Below are 18538 nucleotides of genomic sequence, written 5' to 3'. Positions count from 1 at the left end.
TTCAAAAATGCATTGAAAACGCAAGTCAGTGTGCATCAAAATGTAACCCCGCAATGAAAATATACATTGACGCATGACAACACACCTGCCTAGCATTATAGAAAAAATTGCACCTCTTTGCACGTGTGTAGATCTAAATGGGCCCTTGGAAATGTTTTAACTGGTGTGCAACAGATTTTTATACCAAGACAATATTGGTTACTTTAGTGGGCTGTGGGAAAAATAAGCTGCAAATCTGAGCGTAGTTAAACTAAAGAAGGAGACCATTTACCTTCAATTAACTTGTGTGAGAAATATGACGACCTCCTGAAAATACCTGATTTTGAGCTACTGGCCCAACTCCAGGATAATTTTCATTTTTAGATGTGAAAATACTGCAATTCTCTCCTTCAGTCCAGAACTGTTCTAGTTGCAAAAAAAAAAAAAAAACAGATGTCCTCCTGGATTGAATGATGTCCAGCATACCTCTTCCTGAAAAAAATGGGAATCTGGAAATGTTATTTGTCAAATGGTTTCTGCTAAGGGATGTTGTGGGACAGCTGGTCAGACAGAGCTAGGAGGTCAGGGTCTGTTCTTTAGCAATCTCCTGAAATCAGTGCTCCAAGGTCCTCCTTCATTGCAGAAGACCACATGACCAATGCCTGAACACGGGTAACATTTTGGTGGGAGCCCAAGTTTTAGCACAACTAATGGAAAGTATTTCAGCCCCTATATAGCTATTTATATCATTCTGATTTAAATTTTACAACTCTGCTTTAAAGGTGTGAGCATTACTGAGATGAGGAAACAAATTGGCAACCAATGGATTGTTCACTGCAGTCTGCATTTACTTTGGAACCAATGCCTTGTTCTGGTCAAATGATAATTCCATTATTCCTAATAAATGTGAGGTGAGGGATATGGAGCCAAATGCTGTCACTGTGCTTCTGTACAGAAGGAAAATGCTTTCAGAAAGCCATTTGGTTTCCATCTTAAGTCAAGAGAGCTTATGCTATTAGATCATTTCTATGAATCAGCTACTGATCCTCCTACCATGTGTTTGTGAAAGGAATCGGGTTGTCATGGAGATCAGTATTTGCAGCATGTGAGAAATCCTTGAAGAAATTCTGAGGCTAATTCTGCTGACATGTTAGAAGTGAAATAAAAATATATCCATTGGAAGGAAAACATTTCTATGTTCTACTGCTAAAAGTCTCTGATCCAATTTGGATCCTTTACTCCCGTTGTGGTCTGGAGAGCATCTCCATCTTTTGGCTTGATGATAAAATGTTCTGGCATCTTGAGAGTGATAAATATTTCATCCAACAACTGATTTAAGTTGTGTGGGCCTTCAGCTACTGTGGCTATATAAGTTCCAATATATGTAATAGTCACTGAGACTTGTAGATCTACAACATTTAAATACTCTACACATGGCCTTGTTAAAGGATAAAGCGTTGACTAACAGTGGGGAAGTTTTGGTAGGACAAAAGATAACTTTAAAAAATAAGTCATCGGTGCAGGTACAGTTTTTTAGAACCTTTTCTCAAACTTTTTACTCTTGAGGAACTCTTGCGCTAATTCTCAGGTTTTCGGGAAACTCCTGTTTAAAAAGGCAAGAAAAGCGTGGTGTCCTCTAATAGTGGGCAGTGTCAAATGAATCCCTTGTATTATAGGTAGGAATCAACACACTATTGCCCACTGTTCAAGGAACTCCTAGCAGTCTCAGGAGGAACCCTAAAATTCCAAAGAACCCTGGTTGAGAAACCCTTTTCTAGAAGATGCTTCTGTGTTCCCAAGTGTATTGTAATTTTATAAATTTTCTTTTTCTAACGGAAGGATACTCATGCTTAAAGTTGAATTCCAGGAATTACTCCTATTTGTATTGCATACCTACATTGGTCCAGCATGATACAATGTAAGTACGCATTACACACATCTAATGGACGACTGGGGAAGCTGGAAATCACTGTAGTAGTCAGCACTATTACATTGATAACTGCAGTGTTCCAGGTCCTGCTCAGGTTCAATGTGAGAAGCTGTCCCACTGCACAGTGAACATAGGAGGTTGCACTTCGGAGGATGCCTTGTGTGTGTGTTTTGTGGTTTTTTTTTTTTTGGTTTTTTTTTGTGTTTTTTTTTCAAAGAATACATGGTGTTTCCTGACTGGATACGCTGGAGCGGAAGAGTAGTAGCATCATGATCTCCACAGCTTGCAATCCAAGGCCAAAATACAAGACAATCTGGGAATGATAGCAGTGTGCAGCAAGCACTCCTCTGTAGTCAGTGTGCAGAGGAGATGATGCAAACCTGAGCAGGACCTAGAGGATTGCGGCTATCACTGGAGTAGCATTGACTGCTCCAGTGCTTTTTGGCTTCCCAGTGGTCCATCAGGTATGAGTAATGCATACTGTTCCAGGCTGGACCAACATAGTCCTTTTAGTTTAATGAATGGATTCTGGCCATTCCGTTAGGAATAATTGTGTTCCCCAATATGCAGTAAACAAGGCATGTTGAATGAATGCCATCAGGGTTTTGTTTTTGTATCTTGCATGATTATAATGGATAACTGATAATTTTCCGGCTTGCCTGCTTGATGCTGAAGGGACTTGTTTAGGTCATTCTTATTCTTGACATGACTAGAATATATTATGCGGTTTCACCAGAATTGTAGGTTACACCTAAATTCATCTCTGGTTACATAGTTTTAATGGTGAATGTCTTGTTTACCGGATCGTTTTCTCCTTTTACTTTGTGTCATTGTGGTTGCAGTTGTTGCTTGGAAACATTTGTGCATTGTTGCATTACATTGTCAGGGGTTCTACCTGTTGTCATGATACAGTAAAGCTATTTAAACATACACTGCTGTATAGATTGAAAGTGAAGCCTTGAGATGCATGAAGGGAGCAGAGTTTAGCTGCTCAGTACTTCCGGCAGGAGAGGAGTTCCCAAAAAAAATGCAGGCTCCTTGCGGTTTCTCCCATTTACAATGCCTGATGTAAAAGGACAGTACTAAGTTTGTCATCTATAGCCTTCGATTCAAACCTTCCCTGAAAGTTAGTTTACCTTTACCAAAAAAACAGCCTGTGCAACGAAGAGGTGTCTGTAGATAAAAACAAGCTGTGCAGCTCTGACTAAAGTTGGATAATGCATTTGCTGTAGGTGTAGGCCACTTGTGTACCTCATGGAGCCTGACTTGAAAACTCCCAGGATGTTGCCTAGTAAGGCCCAGCTGTTACATTTCACCTGCACCATCACAGGAGTGAGCCCTTTCTAGGATTCAAACTGCCTCACACATGCTTTCCTTCCCCTGATACAGTAGCTCTGAGTTCAGAGTTTGAGAGCTCAGTCCTGTGATGGTGAAGGTGAACTGGGTCTCGCTTCGCACCATCCTGGGAGTTTTCAGGTCAGGCTTTGTGAGGTACATAAATGGCCTACACCTATATCCAATTTTAGTCAAAGCTGCTCGGTTTGTTTTTATCTGAATAGGCAGTTTTTTGGTAAAAGGTGACCTACCCCTTTAAATGTGATTGGTGATACTGGAAACTGAGAGGATTTTACCCAACATAGATAACTAGAAATGCACTTTTTAAGGGCTTGTCCACACTTGACTAAATTCCTAACTTTTCAAAAACACCCCTATAGGGTTAGTATGGGCGTTTAAACAGGCATTAATGAGCTTTAGTATGGGCGTTTTACAAGCGTTAAAAACACTTCCCAAACACCCTATGCGTAGTTTTTGAGGCTTTTTTTATAAGCATTTTACAGGCGTTAAAACTGCATCTATAATAAACTCCTACGGTATTAACGCACTGGAACCGCACTGCAAATGCCTGCCAGGACATTTTGTAGAGCCCCACTATAGACTTGAATGAGAGGTGTTGAAAGGCTTCAACGCCTCCTGACTCAACATGAGGCTTCAATTTTGATAATGTGAACAGCACTGTGTGCTGCCCATTAGCTTTAAAAACGCCCCTCAAACGCCTGCTTTCAAATCCAGTGTGAACTAGGCCTAACTTCCTATTAATTAGCTTTATTAGACCTGCCTGTTTAGAGTCCCTGTCTTACTGCAGTGTTTTTCCTTTCAACATTTATTTTTTTTATTCACTTGCATTGTGTCTTTGAGCTTGAGAGAAACTTTTACTACTCCAGGAACAATTGAGTACTGACGTGATACTTTTTTTTTTATTTGCACTAACATACAATTTTGAGGACAAGCTTTCGGGGTACGTCCCCTTCTTCAAGGTCCAAGCAGTACTATTACAAACTACTCCAGGAAAATCAATTACTGAGCACAGCCTCCTCCCTCCATGCACATCATAGCTCTCTTCTAGTCTGTGTTGACCCAGCTCCTCTGCTCTACCTCTGACCTCCATAAATGACTTCTTTTTTTTTTATGGGCGATAAACGCAAATGGGAATACACTTGTCAGCTTTGAGTCTTCTGGGGCAGATGATATATAAACACCATCTGCAAAGTGCCACAGAGGCTGAAGAATATCCTCTCGCTGTAACATTTTGGATGGGTGAAGTGAACTTCCTACCAACAAAGGAAAGGAATGCCACTTCATGCATTGTATTAGGCTCAGTTCACACTGCTGCAATGTGATTTTGGGATGATTTTCAATGCAATTTATGTAGCATGGCTTTGCATATAAGGCCAAATTGCACCAGTTTCCCAGGAACCTTTTCCAAAGCCGCACCATGCCGAGTCGCATTGATGAGAGAATGGCACCATTGGATATACTGTGTTTCTCCCTTCTCATGCAATCCTGCAGTGTCGTCCAGCATCTTCCTTTTTTTTTTTTTTTTTTTTTTTTTTTTGTCCTTTTGTTACAAGAAACAAATGTATTTTGTATCTGTATAAGTACAAAATACACCCTTTGCCTAAAAGTGCAACCGATTCTTGGAAGCGGGTTCTTTCTGAAGATTTTTCTGAGTAGAACACTGATAAACCTGTAAAGTCTGCATTTATCTAGCCAGAGATGTAGAAGTCTAGGATGAATATTGCAGGTTCTTGGAAACTATTAATCTGTGCAAAAATTACAGATCTGATCTTTTCCTATAAAATGTAAGAAAGCCACAAAGCTGAAGGTGTGGAGACGAGGCGGGGGGCTGACCTGGAAATCACGTGGTTTTCACTCTAATGACCGTTTTAAGCCAGATATGCTCTCAGCAAGTATAACCTATGTGAGAATGATGGCTAGATTATCTGTGTCTGAGAGAAGTGCAGACTTCTCAGCTGGCACCAAGCACACATCTCCGCTCCTGCCAAACCTCCAGCCAGTTACTTGCAATGACCTCATCTTCTTCCAGCCTCCTTAAAGGCGCTCTGGACACTCTCCGGCCTTTTCTCCTTGAAATAATCGCTGTGATTCTACTTGTATTAGGTCATTTTGGCTGGCACTTGAGAACTAATCCTCTTTACTAATATTTCAGTCCATTTCCTTAAATATGTCAGACTGCGTTTCCTGTCAATTTAAAGATGTGCTTAAAGCTGACCTGTGGGAAAACAAAGTTCTCCCTTGCAGTGGGGCTGTTGCAAACCACAAGGGTTAACTGTTCATTTAATCCCAGGGAACTGAGAAAAGCAGTTTTACTTACCTGATCCTCTGCTTCTGAAGGCTCCTCTGCACGGCTAAACCAATCCCTGCAGCCTCTTCTCCCTCTGCAATCCGGCAGTCTACGCTCCTCTGATATTGTCAAGGCTAATGCAGGGACCATAGCCATGCATTGGCCATGAGGACACCAGAGACCGTCCATTACCAGAGCATAGGGGAGCGCTGTTTGCCAGTGGATCAGAGAATTGGGTATGTAAAAGTGCTCTTTCCATCCCCTAAACTAAATGATCAGTTAAAGCGGAGTTCCACTCACACTGTGAAAAAAAAAAAGTCAGCAGCTACAAAAACTGTAGCTGCTTTTTAAAAAAACAGCCACTCACTTGTCTCACGATCCCTCTGTGTCCTCCCCGCAACCCGTCCTGTGTTGCAGGCATCGTCCTCTTCAGTGTGGGCACCCGGCTGTTACAGCTTGCGTCTTCACAGCCGGGTGCCTACTGTGCATGTGCGAGTAGTGCTGTGTTTCCTGAATGGCCCCATAGTCTTCTGGGACTGGTCACGTGTCCCAGAAGACTACGGGGAGGCATGGGGGAGGACAGCTTCCGTTTCCGATTGCCTAGGTGATCGCAGCAGAAGTGGGAGCGGGTACCTGCTCCCCAAAGGTGCCAATCCTTAATGGGGAGCGGGGGACCAATCTTTAAAGCAGAACTTCCCCTTATGGGTGGAACTCGGCTCTAAGCCTTGCTGTGCAAGCACACCCCATTGCAAGGTAGGACCTTTTAGTTTTCTTGGAGTTCATTTTTGAAGAACTCCAGTCTGATTAAAAAGTGGGTTTTGTTTTAAAATAAAGTGATGTTAAAGATCACTAAATATAACCAATGAACAATTTTACTTCAATAAAAAAAAGTAATATGGCTAATAACCACTTGCCCTCCTGAGGATTTACCCCCCTTTCTGACCAGGCCATTTTTTTGCAATATGGCAGTTCATTACTTACTGACAATTGCATGGTCATGCAACACTGGCTTTTTTCCCCCCCACAAATAGCTTTTTTTTCTGTGGTATTTTATCTCTGTGGTTTTTATTTTTTGCACTATAAACGAGACTGACCATTTTGGAAAAAAAAAATGTTTTACTTTTTGCTATAAAACATACAGTAAAAAAAATTTAAAAAGAAACTTTCTTAAATTTAGGCCAAAATGTATGCTGCGACAAGTCTTTGCTTTAAAAAAAAAAAAAAAAATCCCAATACGTGTAAATTTAATTGGTTTACGTGAAAGTTATAGCGTATAGTATGGATTTCAGCCCCCCTGCACATTATCATTGTTCCTTGTAATGCTTTAAATAATCCTGGCAATAATTGATGGGCTGCTTCTTCAGTATTCAGGCTCCATGCACACTGGACGTGTTAATAACGCTGGTATCGTTGGCTGTGCAAAGTCACGTTTAAACATTTGAGTTTTCCTGTTTTTTTTTGTTTTTTTGTTTTTTTTTTTTGGTTTTTTTTTTTAGAATTCGCGTTTAGTTGCTTTTGATGCGTTTTTTTTTGGGTTTTTTTTTTCACATTTGTGGTTTTCAGCTTTTTTTTTTTATTTTATTTTTTTTTTTATTTTGCTCCAAAATGTCCAAAAACGCAGGTTTGCCATGTTTTTACCCATTTTTCAGCATTAGAGCGTTTTTACAGCTAAACTCCTCTAGAAACCTAGTTCTGGGGGTTTTTTTCCAGCCAAAACCGCCCCAGACAAAAAAAACCGCTGACTACACTCTGTGTGCATGGACACATAGGATAACAAACTGGGGAGCTTACTGCCTGTAAAAAAAAACAGCAGCTGTAAAAACGTCCAGTGTGCATGAGGACTTAAAAGCAACGCACTTGCAATATTTGCCACAGTGATTTCAGATTTTGTAGAAGAGGAGATATTCAGCAATTTGGAATGACTCACTGTATACGTGAAAATGACGGCGCTCCGCTTCCTGAGCATGCCGCGTTCATGATTTCAGAATCTTGTGTGCCCTGTTTATTACTTGTGTAAACACTCCTCTGGAAAGGGAAATCGTAGCTCAGAATGGGAATCTGTCTGACATCAGACAGCAGAGGAAATCTCTGTCAGCCGATGAATTGCTGATTAATGAATACAGGGAAATAAATTGGAATTCTCTGAAGCTCTGGATGGTTGTACTGACTTTACGTCAGGTTTGATGTGCAGAGAAGCAGGTCACTGTGGGTATTTAGTTTATATGCACTTTGGCACTTCACTAAATGCAAGTCTAAAGCACATCTTTTATTTTGGTTATAATTATTTGTATTGTATATCTTTTTTTTTTTTTAGATATTTTAGCCCTTCAAGAATTCATGAGTCTATTATCTTGCAATCAAACCATTGTTTTCTGCACTGTTCCAAAGAAAACTCCTTTTAGGCTCCATGCACACAATTTTTTTAAGCTCCTTGAAGCTGTTATTAGCATTTTTTTTCTGCTCCTAGATGCTAAATGGTGTCCATGCACATTACTTTAGAATAAAAACAGAAAAAAATTGTTTTTGGAGTGTTTTTCCAGCAGAAAATGCTAAACGCTCCTAACAGTTTTTTTTTTTTTTTCCCTTTTTTTTTCTATATGTAGTGTAAAAACGCTAATAAAACCATAACGCTCCTAAACTTTCCTAAATGGTATTACCAGCATTTTGGATTAAAAAAAAAATTGCTAGTGCACATGGAGCCTTAAAAGAAAAATGGAAGATAAAGTATTAGGAGAAAGTGAGTGGAGAATCAAAGTATTGAACAAGTTTGTGGTCTTAAAGTGTAATTTCACCTTTACAAAAAAAATGAAAAGGTGAACTAACGCAATAAACCCTTCCTATCCACCCCCTGGTCTCCTCTGAGCTGTCAGTGCAGACGCAGCCAGTGCAGCTTTCCAGGGATTTGAAGTCCACACTCTTCTCCCTCTCCTCAGGACAGAGGGAGGTGGGGAGGGGGTATACATTGTTAGTTCATCTTTACAGAAAAAGAAAAAGGTAAACTAACACTTTAAAGTTGCATCAGGGCAAATAAAAAAAAAAACTATATGCAGTAGATCTCTGCAGTACATGCACATTGTCCCTTGTTTTACTCTATAAACCCTGCAAGTACAGAAAAATACTTGATCTGCCAGAAATGCACTCCCTAAGCTGGTCATACACCATTTAGTCTTTTTGCTGAATGGAAAAAAAATCAAATAGATTTTTTGATCCATGCTAAGCGTCGATGGACAAATCCCCCTGCTGGGCCGTTGTAGTCTGGCGGCTGTCTGCATCCCATCAGGTGTGGCCACTGCTCAGGTATTCTGATACTGGTCACACATCACAGGATGTTATTCTCGGCTGAACTAAAAAAAAATGTAATCAATTCTACCATCCACACTACACAACATGGATGGATGAATCTTCTGCTGTAGCTATTGTATTCTGTCAGCCAACTTCAATGGATGTCAAAATACCCAAACAATGATTGTATCTGGCAGTTTTCCACCCAGCTCCTTTTGATATTTTCAATCTCGGGATGAGGGGCTGGTTGGGTCAACAGGGCCACTGAGTAAGGGAAATTTGTCTGTCTGGCTCCTGATGATGAAATTCAACCATGCATGACCAGTTTAGAGTCTGTTGTGATGTTTGAGGCCCTCTGAGGATGAATTACCACACAGTACATGCAGCTACAAAGGTTAGGTCTTGTTTTAAAGCTCTGTTACTAGTTAGTAAGAATATGAAAAAATGGTAATGTGTATAGTTTGCACACAGGCTCACTCTTAATTGTTTTGGTGTCCAGCTATATATACTTTGTTAGGAACTGTTTGTTGGGCAGTTGCACACATTTACTTGTGCACTTTGTGTATTGTATTTTTTTCCTGCTTTGTCCTGTGCAACACTATGCCACAGCGGTTCAAGGAGAGGTGACATGTGCACAGCATAGTTATTGCCAAAGCCTTTTTGGAGGTGTGGGGTCAACACAGTTGTTAAAAAACATGTTCCAATACCTCCCAAAAGTCTGATTCCAAGTCTGTTTGGCATGGAAATGCAAATTCCTGCACATCAGCTCTATTTTACTGTTCTTTTAAGCAGACTCTGCAAGTTTTAAACTGTGAAGTCACCATAGTTTACCTGCTGCCAATTTTTTTTTTCAAATTCCACAAATGGCACATCTAAACGGCAATATATGGAGAACTGCGATGATTACAAAACTTTAAAGAGGTTTTGTTTTTTTTTATTCTTTGTAGGCTACCTCTCTGCTGTAAATTGAAACTTTTATTAATACAATGGATATTTCCATGGCGGTATAGCTAGTGTGATGCGGTAATTGCTTTAATACGGGATGAAACCTAGTCCTGTAAAGCTCTGTGCCAAGAACCACACCATGGGTTTTGGCAGGCTTTTTGGTCGTACGGAACATAGTCTTCTACTTTCTCACTTTTGATTATGAAGGGTGTCTTTTGGCTGGCCAAAGTCTGAATGTTAACTTTGTCTGCCATCTGTTTCCCCTATCATTTCTTCTTTACAGCCATAGCGCTGAATAACAAAACTACCCCAACCATGCCAGTGCTTTGAATTAGAATAGTGTGGACAGTAGGAAGCTAAGGACACATTTTATGATTGTGCTACATAGGTGTCCTCAAAGATGAGTAGCATGCAATGATCACGAGTTTACCCTAAATTGGCCTCTCAAAAGTGCTTGGACTTGGGGTCACTAGGAAAGTAGAGGTCCTTCTAGAACTATAAAACTTTAAAATACATTTTCACAGCTTCCATTTCCAAATTATGAAAAATGAATATATCTGTATACAAATTTAATGGTGTGTGTGTGTGTGTGTGTGTGTGTGTGTGTGTGTGTGTGTGTGTGTGTATTTAACAGCCCATGTGTTAATACTTGGAAATATTAGTGTTACTAAACCCAAGACCCTGCATTCACTCTATCTGGTCTCCCACAGTACACAGAACATGGAAATGCAATTATTTTAGTAAAAATAAACTGCTAAATACCTTTTCTCATTAGCAGTTGGAGCAGTCTTGTGACATCTATCAGTGTCCAGCAGAGCACTGGTTACAGCTTGTAGGAGGAGTAATAATTCTCCTCTAGGAGGATGCAGAACCACTGACCTCTGTCTGGTCAGTGCTGATTGTCCCTGTGCTGATCACATGCACTCTCCCAAGAGAAAAGAAAACTCTCTAGCAATTCACACCAAACTGAGCATGTGCAGAGTGGCTCCAAACCTCTGTTCTATCAGGAGATATTTAGGGGACAATGGAAGGGGTGGATCAGAGAAGTGAGGATCAAACATCCTTTTTACTCAATGTGGAGCATTAACCCCTTAGATTCCACAGTGAGTATAACAAGCATACATTACTGCATATACAGACTGATTTTACTGTTGTGGATTTAATAACACTTTCATTTTTCTTTTGAAATGTTTAATTAGGATATAATGAATGCAATATGTTTAAAAATATAGCAAAGTTAATGTATTGGAAGGGTTACTATGCATTCCAAAGTCTGACGCCAAAAATGATGTGCTTATGCTCACCCCCGTCATTATATTATACTGTACCAACACAGCTTAAGGGATAGCATCAATGAAAATGACCCCCCCCCCCCCCCCCCAACCTTCCATAAACCAACAAATGCCTTTCCAGCACTATCCTGACACTTCTCTGTTGCATCCAGCCCCTAACATAGTGTCACCGGCTGCTTCATGTTACAATGATTGGGCCTAACAATTGGTTGCTAGACCTGAGCGCTGCTCTATATACTAACAAGTGCCAAAAAATGCTAAATACACCCATCCATATACACTGATATATTAAGAAGATGATAAACAATACAAAAAAATAATAGCCACCCGACAGAGCCTTGCTCGGAAGGCTATAAACACAATATTTCAATAATGTAACTAGTGTGCAATCAATAGAAACTGTGTTCAAACCATAAGTATATAAAATTCTATAATATCAAGAAGGTTAAAAAAAAAACAATAAGTAAACACCCGTCCAACTTGTTAGTCTCAGCCGATCTGCTCAGTTATGACACGTTCATGCATGACTGAATGTTACCTGTATGGGGACACCATTCGTGTCAGATTCACACACTGTTGTGGTGCTTGAACACACTTTGGGGTTGATTTACTAAAACTGGAGAATGCACAATCTGATGCAGCTCTGCATATCAACCAATCCGCTTCCAGGTTTTATTGTCAAAGCTTAATTGAGCAAGCTGAAGTTAGAATCTGACTACCATGCACAGCTTAGCCAGATTTTGCACTCTCCAGTTTTAGTTAATCAACCCTTTTGCATTAAGGAATCCATTTTATTTTGAATTCTGCAATTATTTTATCTATAGTTGCCTAATAATGCAATTTGTGCCTAGATGAATTGGTATGCAGCCAGATATTTCCAGGGCCCTATGCTGATGCCCCATAGCAGTTTCCATAGTTGTAGTATGGTACTTGCTAAATCTATAAAATGGAAAATGAATAAAATGGAGGCATCACGGCGAGTGTATGTTAAACACTACACCTCCACCAATCTGCATTGGGGGGATTTGTGGAACACCAGGTTAGCCACAGAACTGCCATGTATCAATTGTGCAAAATTCATCTGGAAAAGATGGCTGTTTCTTGTCTATCTGCCGGCATTTCCTAATTTAAACAACTGTTTTATATGTGTACACATTCTCTGTTTGAAGGTGTTTCTGACTTGTTATATTTTCTCTCTCCTGTAGCCATATCAACCCAGCTACATAGAGCCACTGAAGACAAATAAATACAGCGTCATTTATCCAACCCCAGGCATGCTGCACAGTAAGCTCTACCCATGCACTGAAGCATTTCCTGGTTTCCAAATAGAGCCGGTGGATCTCACAACCAACAAAAGGAATTCACCACCCTCCGCCGGAAGCTCCCCGTCTCCTGTCAAATACCAGTCACCCAAGAGAAGCTCTCCAATATTATTTATGCCTTCATCCAGTCCGCCAGTGAAAAAATTAACCCCGTCGCCACCCTCTGTGCCTCCTTTCCCAATGCCATTGGCTCTTAACCCTATATTATCTGCCTTCCCGAGACAGACTTACAGAAATCCAGGACTCCTACCCCTTTTACAGCCGGTGGTTGTACAGCCGGTTCATGTACAGCCATTAATGTATGCGCCTCATCTTCAGCAGCCAATCATGGTGTCCACAGTTCTAGCAGAAGAGATGGAATGTCAAAGCAGCAAGCACAGTGAGTAATGAATTTATAACAACTTTGTACTGACACCGCATCACTTTTTTGGTACATACAAGAGATTTTTATTAGAGAAGCTGTTTTGTTACAGGCAGCAAGCTGTAGCTTTTAACCGAGGTCCATTTTATCCCCTTCTGTTGCCTTTTGGCCATTGACTGCAAATATGTGAAGAAAAGTCAATTGAAGTCTTGGTCAACAAGCACTCTTGGTGAGATGTGAGTTAAGGGTTTGGGAAACCCTGCTGTAAACCACTGTGCAAAGTTTTGTTTATGAAACTTTAGGTGATAGAAAAGTTGGAAGTGGACACAAACTTTACTGTAATTTGGAACCCAAAAGGTATGGTTCTTTTTCAGTGTTTCTTAAATATGACTAACCATTGACCCCAACAACAATTTATGGGACTCTATTTGGAGTTTTTACCAACAGGCTTTTTTTTTTTTTTTTTTTTGTTACAAACCAGTATTTTCAGGCACTTTTTTTTGTTAGTTTAGCATCTACAATGCCTTTAATTTACTACCAAAGAAAACCATTCTCAGTTTGGAGTCTTTGCAGACTGAATTTTTTTTTACCTACTTACTCTTATAAAGCTGTAACAGGCTGTGACAATTTATGCAACTACTATCTCTACACCGTGCCTGCTCTCTTCCTCTTTTGGTCTTCAGAAGGAATCCCTTCTCTTCTACATACATTCAAATGGTGCTTAAATCTGTTTAATAGTGGGAGTGTTTCTGTGGTAATTGAGCCAAATAGGTGGATTGGGCAGATTTAATACTTTTAAAAACTTCAGCCATGCACATGCAATTAGTGATGTTTAACTTCTAATAATGGAAAAAGTGATTTGAGAGTTTGACTTTAAAAACTGGATGTGAAAGTTTCTCTAGTCTGGTATTTGTAGTTTCTTGTTGGCTCATTTGCAGGATGCATGAGTATAAACAAAGTCATAATATTGTGTTTTAGAATCTTGCTATATCATTGATCCATTCAATTGATTACAGTGGTTCTAACAAGTTTTATTAGAAAAGGTGGTGTATGAGGTGAGACAATTTAATTCCCAGAATGGCCACGGCATAGCACTATGGTGGTGAGTCACACAACCATTCGCACTCAAGCGTATTCTGACATGTTCTAAATTGAACTCGCCTGGGTTACAGACCAGTTGACTCAGTCTTTATGGAGTAGTAGAAGAAATAACGTGTGTGTGCATTGTTCTATTGGTCGAAAATGAGTGACAGGATTTCGGGGGAAGAGGCTAAAAATCAAATGTTTTGTGACAATTGGCAAAAGTGAATTTTTAGCTCTGTTCTAACGGGCTTAAGGTGAACATTCCACAAAGAAATCCAGTATTTTTTTGAATGGCATAGGCAGTTTGAGGAGCAAGAAGATGTCCATGATGATGTAAGTGAGCAGCCAAAATGCAAATGTGGACACAGTGCAAAACCTCGTATGCTCAGATTCGTGATTTAGTGGTGAATTATGGCAGAAGAATTGAACATGAACAGGGAAACAGAGAGGCAGATTCTAATAAAGGGTTTGGGAATGAGAGCGTTTTGTTTTTTTTTTTTTTTTTTTTGTTTTTTTTCCTACAGTTCAGTTCATTTTAGGAATTAAATTGTCATACCTAAATACTTTATCTAGCTAGAATTATTAGGGGGTAAGAACTATGTGATTTGACAGTGTTTGTGCTTTTCAATGGGGTTTGGGGATCTGCAGTGGTGGGACCTATGTTCATATATTTTTTTTTTTTTTTTTTCCCCTTTTGCTTTAAAGGGGACTTATACATTTTTAACTGTCTTAAAGCGGTAGTAAACTTTACTAAAACAAATCTTCATCCTGCAAAGCAATATTGTAATGGGCTAGTATGCATCACTCCTTATGAAAGACTTGCCTTAAAACGAAGCCCTCCAGCGACATGCTGTCCCCTCTGACGGGGCTTCCACACCCAGTCTTCCTTCTAGGTTCGCAGGCTCTAGCCGCTTGAATGGTCGAGCTGCGATAATGTCACTTCCGCACATGAGTATGCCACTTCTTCAGAGCGCATGCGCCGGTGACGTCACCAGCTGCAGAAACACGGAATATCTCTTAAACTGCTTGTTCAGGAGATTTTCCTTGTTCCTACGGGTTAGCTTTATTATAAGCTTACCTGTAGGTACAAGTGTCCAAGCAGAGTTTACTATCACTTTTCACATCTGTTTTAAACATGTGTTGTATATACTTTTGATCCACGATGTCTCATTTTGTAAAATTTTAAAACTGAATTAAACCCCACCCTATATAGTGTGAGAGCGAAAATATTTGCATAGAAATTACAGGAAATAATTTAAGTTTTCCCTATATTTTTTGTGATCATGAAATCGCCACTCAGTTGACTGATTCCTCTTTTAAAGTGGAAATGTAGGCAGAACTTTTTTTTTCCCCATTTTGGACCTAGTGTTATAACCCCTTCAAGGCTTGAACATCTGTCTCCCATCGGGACAGTAGAAACTGAGAGTGTGTGCCAGGTAGTCACCATAAATGTCCCCATTGGAAGATTTCAGCTATATTCCTGTTCTGGTGAAAATCCCAAATTTTGAGTGATCACCAAAACGAAGAGTGGGTAAGTCTCCTTTAGCGGGATAACTTCCTAGAGCAGATCACAATAACAACCTGACAGGTGGTCTAATCCTTCTCCACTCTGTCTAAAACTAAGTGTTGTCTTTGTGGCAATGACTTTAGGAGAAGAGTCCATCTGTACCGAGTTTTGCCAATAAATATACTGCGAATATCAAATACTCATTTGGAAAAGTGTATAATAACATAATAAATATTCCTTATAAATGCTGTTGCTGCATAGAACATTTGACAGAGATAACAGAACGCATTTGGTATAATACAAGTTTTATTTATTTTTCTTTTGCAGTACCTATGACAGTCCCTGAGTGTTATGAAAAGTCTCTATTGAAGACCATAAAAGTGGAGCCTGGTTTGGAACATACGGTAACAGAACTTTACCCAGAACAAATGTCACCTGGTAATAGTACGCCTCCTAAAGGAATATTCCATGAGTAAGTAATACTTTCTCAATATACCAGCTGCATGTACTTTGCATACCACCTCTACGCGGCGTTTCTAAACTATCGATAAACTATTGTGTAAATAAACAAGGGCCAATGGAAGAGTAGGTAGGCTTCTGTAGGCCAATGGGAGATTAGGTAGGTTTCTGTAGGCCAAACATCGGTTTGCTTCTGCATAACAAAGTGTAGTTGTCCAGTGATTTCAACTGTTCAGTTGCTTCAGACTCTAAACTGATTTTTATTGTATTGATGCTTGGTTTGAACCCACTAACAGAAATGTGACTTAACAGCAAAAACCAATTTCCCATCAATGTCACTTATTTTGCTCTTCATGGCATACTTGTGTGATCATAGTGGTTCATGTGAAATACAGCGGGTAAAATAAGTATTGAACACGTCACCATTTTTCTCAGATCTATTTCTAAAGTTGCTATTGGCATGAAATTTTCACCACATGTAACAACCCATGCAGTCTATACATACAAGGAAACCAAAACAAATAAGTTTAGAAATTAAGTTGTGTAATAAAATTGAATGACACAGGGAAAACATATTGAACAGGCTAACTGAAATGTATTTCCTATTTTTATATTACCTCATACAAAATCCTTTGTTGATAATGACAGCTTCAAGACACCTCCCATATGGAGAAACTAGTTGCATGCATTGCTCAGGTGTGATTTTGGCCCATTCTTCCACACAAATAGTCTTCAAATCTTGAAGGTTCCGTGGGCCTCTTCTATGGACTCTGATCTTTAGTTCTTTCCAAAGATTTTCTATTGCAGTCCAGTCAGGTGATTGGCTGAGCCATTCTAGGAGTTTTATGTTCTTTCTTTAAAACCAATTGAGAGTATTCTTGGCTTTGTGTTTGGGATCATTGTTTTGCTGAAATGTCCACCCTCATTTCATCGTCTTCATCCTGGTAGATGGCAGCAGATTTTTATCAAGAATGTCTTGGCGCATTTTTCCATTCATCCTTCCTTCAATGACATGACGTTTGTCAGTACTGTATGCTGAAAAACAGCCCCCCACCATGATGTTCCCACCTCCAAACTTCACTGTTGGGATGGTGTTTCTGGTGTGATGTGCAGTGTCATTTGACCTCCCAAACATGGTGTGTATTATGGCATCCAAAGAGTTCAATTTTGGTCTCATCTGACCAGACTATATTCTCCCAGTATTTCACAGGTTTGTCTAAATGTTGTGCAGAAAACGTTAAATGAGTTTCAATGTGCTTTTTCATCAGCAATGGAGTCTTGCATGGTGAGCATGCATCCAGGCCATGGTGGTTGAGTACATTACTTATTGTTTTCTTCGAAACAATTGTACCTGCTAATTCCAGGTCTTTCTGAAGTTTGCAACAAGTGGTTCTTGGCTCTTGGACAACTCTTCTGATAATTATTTTCACTACTCTGTCAGAAATCCTGCGAGGAGCACCAGGTAGTGGCCGGTTTATGGTCAAATAACGTTCTTCCTACTTCTGAATGTTCCAAGTGAGCACTGTTGAGGCCATAATCCAGAAGTTTAGAAATTCTTCTGTAACCAATGCCATCAGTATGTTTTGCAACAATAAGGTTGCAAAGGTCTTGGAGAACATTGCTTTTACCCATCATGAGATGTTTCTTGTGTGACACCTTGGTAATGAGACACCTTTTTTCTAGGTCATCAGTTGAGACTGAACCAGTTTATATTAATTTGCACAAGAGGCAGGATTGCTTTCTAATTACTGATAGGTTTCAGTTGGTGTCTTGGCTTTCCATGCCTTTTTTGCACCTCCCTTTCTTCATGTGTTCATGTGGGTTTTTTTTTTCCCTGTGTAATTCCATTTTATTACACATAACTTTTTCTGTATTTCTTAATTGTTTTGGTTTCTTTGTATGTATGGATTGCATGGGTTGTTGGTTACATGTGGTGAAAATTCCAATGCAATAGCGCTTTATTGCTATAATGTATTTACTGAGAAAAATGGTGACGTGTTCAATACTTATTTTACCCGCTGTAGATCTAACTATATATACTTCCTCCTTTTCTCTGCTTGGTTTACAATTCATGACAAATTGCCAGGACAGGGTATTGTTCTCTATTTGGTCCTCTCTTGTGTGACTGATATGATTTTTTTTTTTTCGTCTGTTTTATATGGTTGATTAACTTGTTTTATTATTTTAAATGTATCAATTTTAAAGTGTATGGAAAGGACCCCCTTTTTTTTTTTCTTTCTTTGGACCCGATGTCAAGTGTCCGTTTGTTTTTCTTTTTTTGCTTTTTTTTTTTTTTTTTTTGCTTTTTTATTTTCCTCTCCATTTGTCCTAATGATCATTTTTAGAAAGTGGTGATAATCCAAAGTTTTACAGTAGTCACCGACAGTATATTTATCCAAATATGCTGATAGCTACCAAAGTTGGCAGTTCCCCTAATTTTGTAGAGATTTCTTCCTATTTCCTGTTTCCACAGGACATAAAGGGAAATTTTCCTAGCTATACTGTAGTACAATTTTTGTGTTGGTGAGAATAAAGGACTTTTTTTTTTTTTTTTTTTTTTTGAACTGCAACACTTATTCCAGCTGTAATTTGTAATTTTATCTTGATTCATTTTCCAAATTATGGAACCATTTTCAGAAATTATAGAACAATCTCTTAATAAACTATTTAATGTGAACATTAGTTCATCTACATGTAAGATTTCAAGAGAATGTTTGTTTTTAAAGATCCCTGTA

General features: G+C 39.3%; 1 protein-coding gene across 1 annotated transcript in view; it reads left to right on the top strand.

Moving 5' to 3' along the window:
- The window catches only part of KLF3 (KLF transcription factor 3), an 88281-nt gene that overhangs the window by 61857 nt on the left and 7886 nt on the right, over positions 1-18538 (top strand). The window contains exons 3-4 of the mRNA XM_089654052.1: positions 12277-12772; positions 15672-15816. Coding sequence (XP_089510178.1) covers positions 12277-12772; positions 15672-15816 — 641 coding nt within the window. The remainder of the gene's footprint in view (positions 1-12276; positions 12773-15671; positions 15817-18538) is intronic.

This window comes from Staurois parvus, unplaced genomic scaffold (genome assembly GCF_062004578.1).
Source record: "Staurois parvus isolate SC_StPar_1 unplaced genomic scaffold, SC_StPar_1.0 ptg000734l, whole genome shotgun sequence".
In the NCBI taxonomy this organism is placed as follows: domain Eukaryota; kingdom Metazoa; phylum Chordata; class Amphibia; order Anura; family Ranidae; genus Staurois; species Staurois parvus.
Note: the sequence above shows the minus strand (reverse complement) of the source record. Positions and strands in the feature narration are given on the sequence as shown.